A 1,848-nucleotide genomic window follows, 5' to 3' on the forward strand; every position below is an offset into this window, starting at 1 on the left:
CTTCTTAGGTTAACAAAATAAAAAATTTTTGACATTAATCGAGATCGGACGATATGAAAAAAATAATAGTGAGCTTTTTTTGCCATACCGCCCTGCCCTAGTTTGAGTATACTTCAATACGACATGCGACAGCGGGCTGTCCTCCCAAAGATCATACAAGTATATAAACAACAAATATAATGGCTGGATATTGTGGGTTTTTTCCCCACAACTATCTGTGTGTTGGCTAAAGCCTTCATGGAGGATGCTCTTTTTTTCTGTTGAAGGTGGCGATGGAAAAAAGACGTCACGTGAACATCAGCTCAGGCTCAATGTGGTTCTGTGTGGTTGGATCCTGGAGACACTTCAGCCAAACCACAGATCAGAACTGCAGCAGGCACGCCGGTGGAGAAGGACTGGGACTGGGAGTGTCTCTCAGTCACGTACTGTAGCTCTAATTGCTTCCTGCCACGCAAAGAATTGTGGGAATGCTGTCTTAAATAAAAACCGTCACCCAGAAAGACAGTCAGTGAGAGTATACAGCTCTACCAATGGTCAGACGTCTGAGGGTTTGCTGTTTCCATACAATGGTTTTTTATTGTATTGACCAGAGAAGGCTTTCTCCCTCCACTGTTGAAGATCATGATTATAAGGATGTATTGAAACAAGTGCGTTGTTGTGAATTTAGACAGCTTTCGTCCTTCGATGTAGAAAATAACGATGACAAAAATTCAATGAAAAGTTTAATTTAGCACTATTGTCTTTTAAAATTAGAAAGCGCAAATCTGCACATTGTAAGAAAAAAACTGTAAAACCCTCAAACAAGGAATTTAGGTCCACATTTAGTGCTTTTGTGCTTTAGGGGACTAGTGCCCACCACTGGTCATAATGTGACAGGGCCTTTAGAGAAGACCCGTTTTAAGAAAAAACAGGCCCGTTTGGCTGGCCACTGGCCAAGCCTGGACAGAGACATCCATCTTTTCTACATGATGGGTGATGCTACGCCTGATAAGTTACTGAATAATTCTGATGAACTGGAGTTCAGAAAAATAAATACAGGAATTAAGTTTTTGTAAATAATTCACACATAAAAAAGGTCCTAAAGTCAAAGTTGTTACAACCAAAGTTCTTCAATAACTTTTTTACTAATCTAAGAGTAAATGTTTAACATTTGTAAAAACTAACAGTAGAGTTCCTGTGTTGTAAAACCAAGTACTGAAATATCAATTATATGTTTTGACAATAAAAATATGAACTTTTGTGATGCATATGTTATGTGTAATTCTTGTGGACTTACATATTCCTTGACATTTTTGGTTTTGACAGCTTTATAAGAGTAATATGCAGGATACAGGGTCCCAAACAGCAGCCTGTGAAACAGAACACATGACATGAGGTTAGTCATTTAAACTGATGTTGATTCAACAAACATTGACGAACTATAATACTTGTTACACCTGAAAACAAAAAAGGATGACTGAAATGCCCTCTAATAGAATCGTGTTGAGAAGGTTTTGACACAAAACAAAATTAAACATTGAGACATAAATTGTTGTATGTACCTTTGGTGTAAACGTTTTGCAGACTGAAGTTACAGCTTTTCCATAAAAAGAGAAACCTGATTAAATATCCTACTTTATTCAAATAAAATGTTGAAAGCAAATGTTTCATCTCGAAGTCAACAGATTTGAACATGAAGTAGCAATTTTACTATTAAAACCCAACAGCTGTTCCTGTGAAACAGTTGGAGGACTCATGATCCAGAGGTAGGAACTCACAGAGTCCTAGAACCACTGAAACACAATAAGTCACTGGGCCTCATGTAAGAACCGTTGGTACGCACAGATTTGTTCTTAAGTTGTGCGTACG

At 37.8% G+C, this 1,848-nt stretch overlaps 1 protein-coding gene across 1 annotated transcript in view; it reads right to left on the bottom strand.

Annotated features, from left to right (window-relative positions):
- reep3b (receptor accessory protein 3b) overlaps positions 1-1,349 on the bottom strand; it is a gene marked incomplete at its 5' end in the record, with an annotated part of 28,859 nt that extends 27,510 nt beyond the window's left edge. The window contains 1 exon segment of the mRNA XM_014026252.1: positions 1,277-1,349. Coding sequence (XP_013881706.1) covers positions 1,277-1,349 — 73 coding nt within the window.
- Positions 1,350-1,848: the final 499 nt, after the last annotated feature.

This window comes from Austrofundulus limnaeus, unplaced genomic scaffold, assembly GCF_001266775.1.
Source record: "Austrofundulus limnaeus strain Quisiro unplaced genomic scaffold, Austrofundulus_limnaeus-1.0 Scaffold537, whole genome shotgun sequence".
In the NCBI taxonomy this organism is placed as follows: Eukaryota; Metazoa; Chordata; class Actinopteri; order Cyprinodontiformes; family Rivulidae; genus Austrofundulus; species Austrofundulus limnaeus.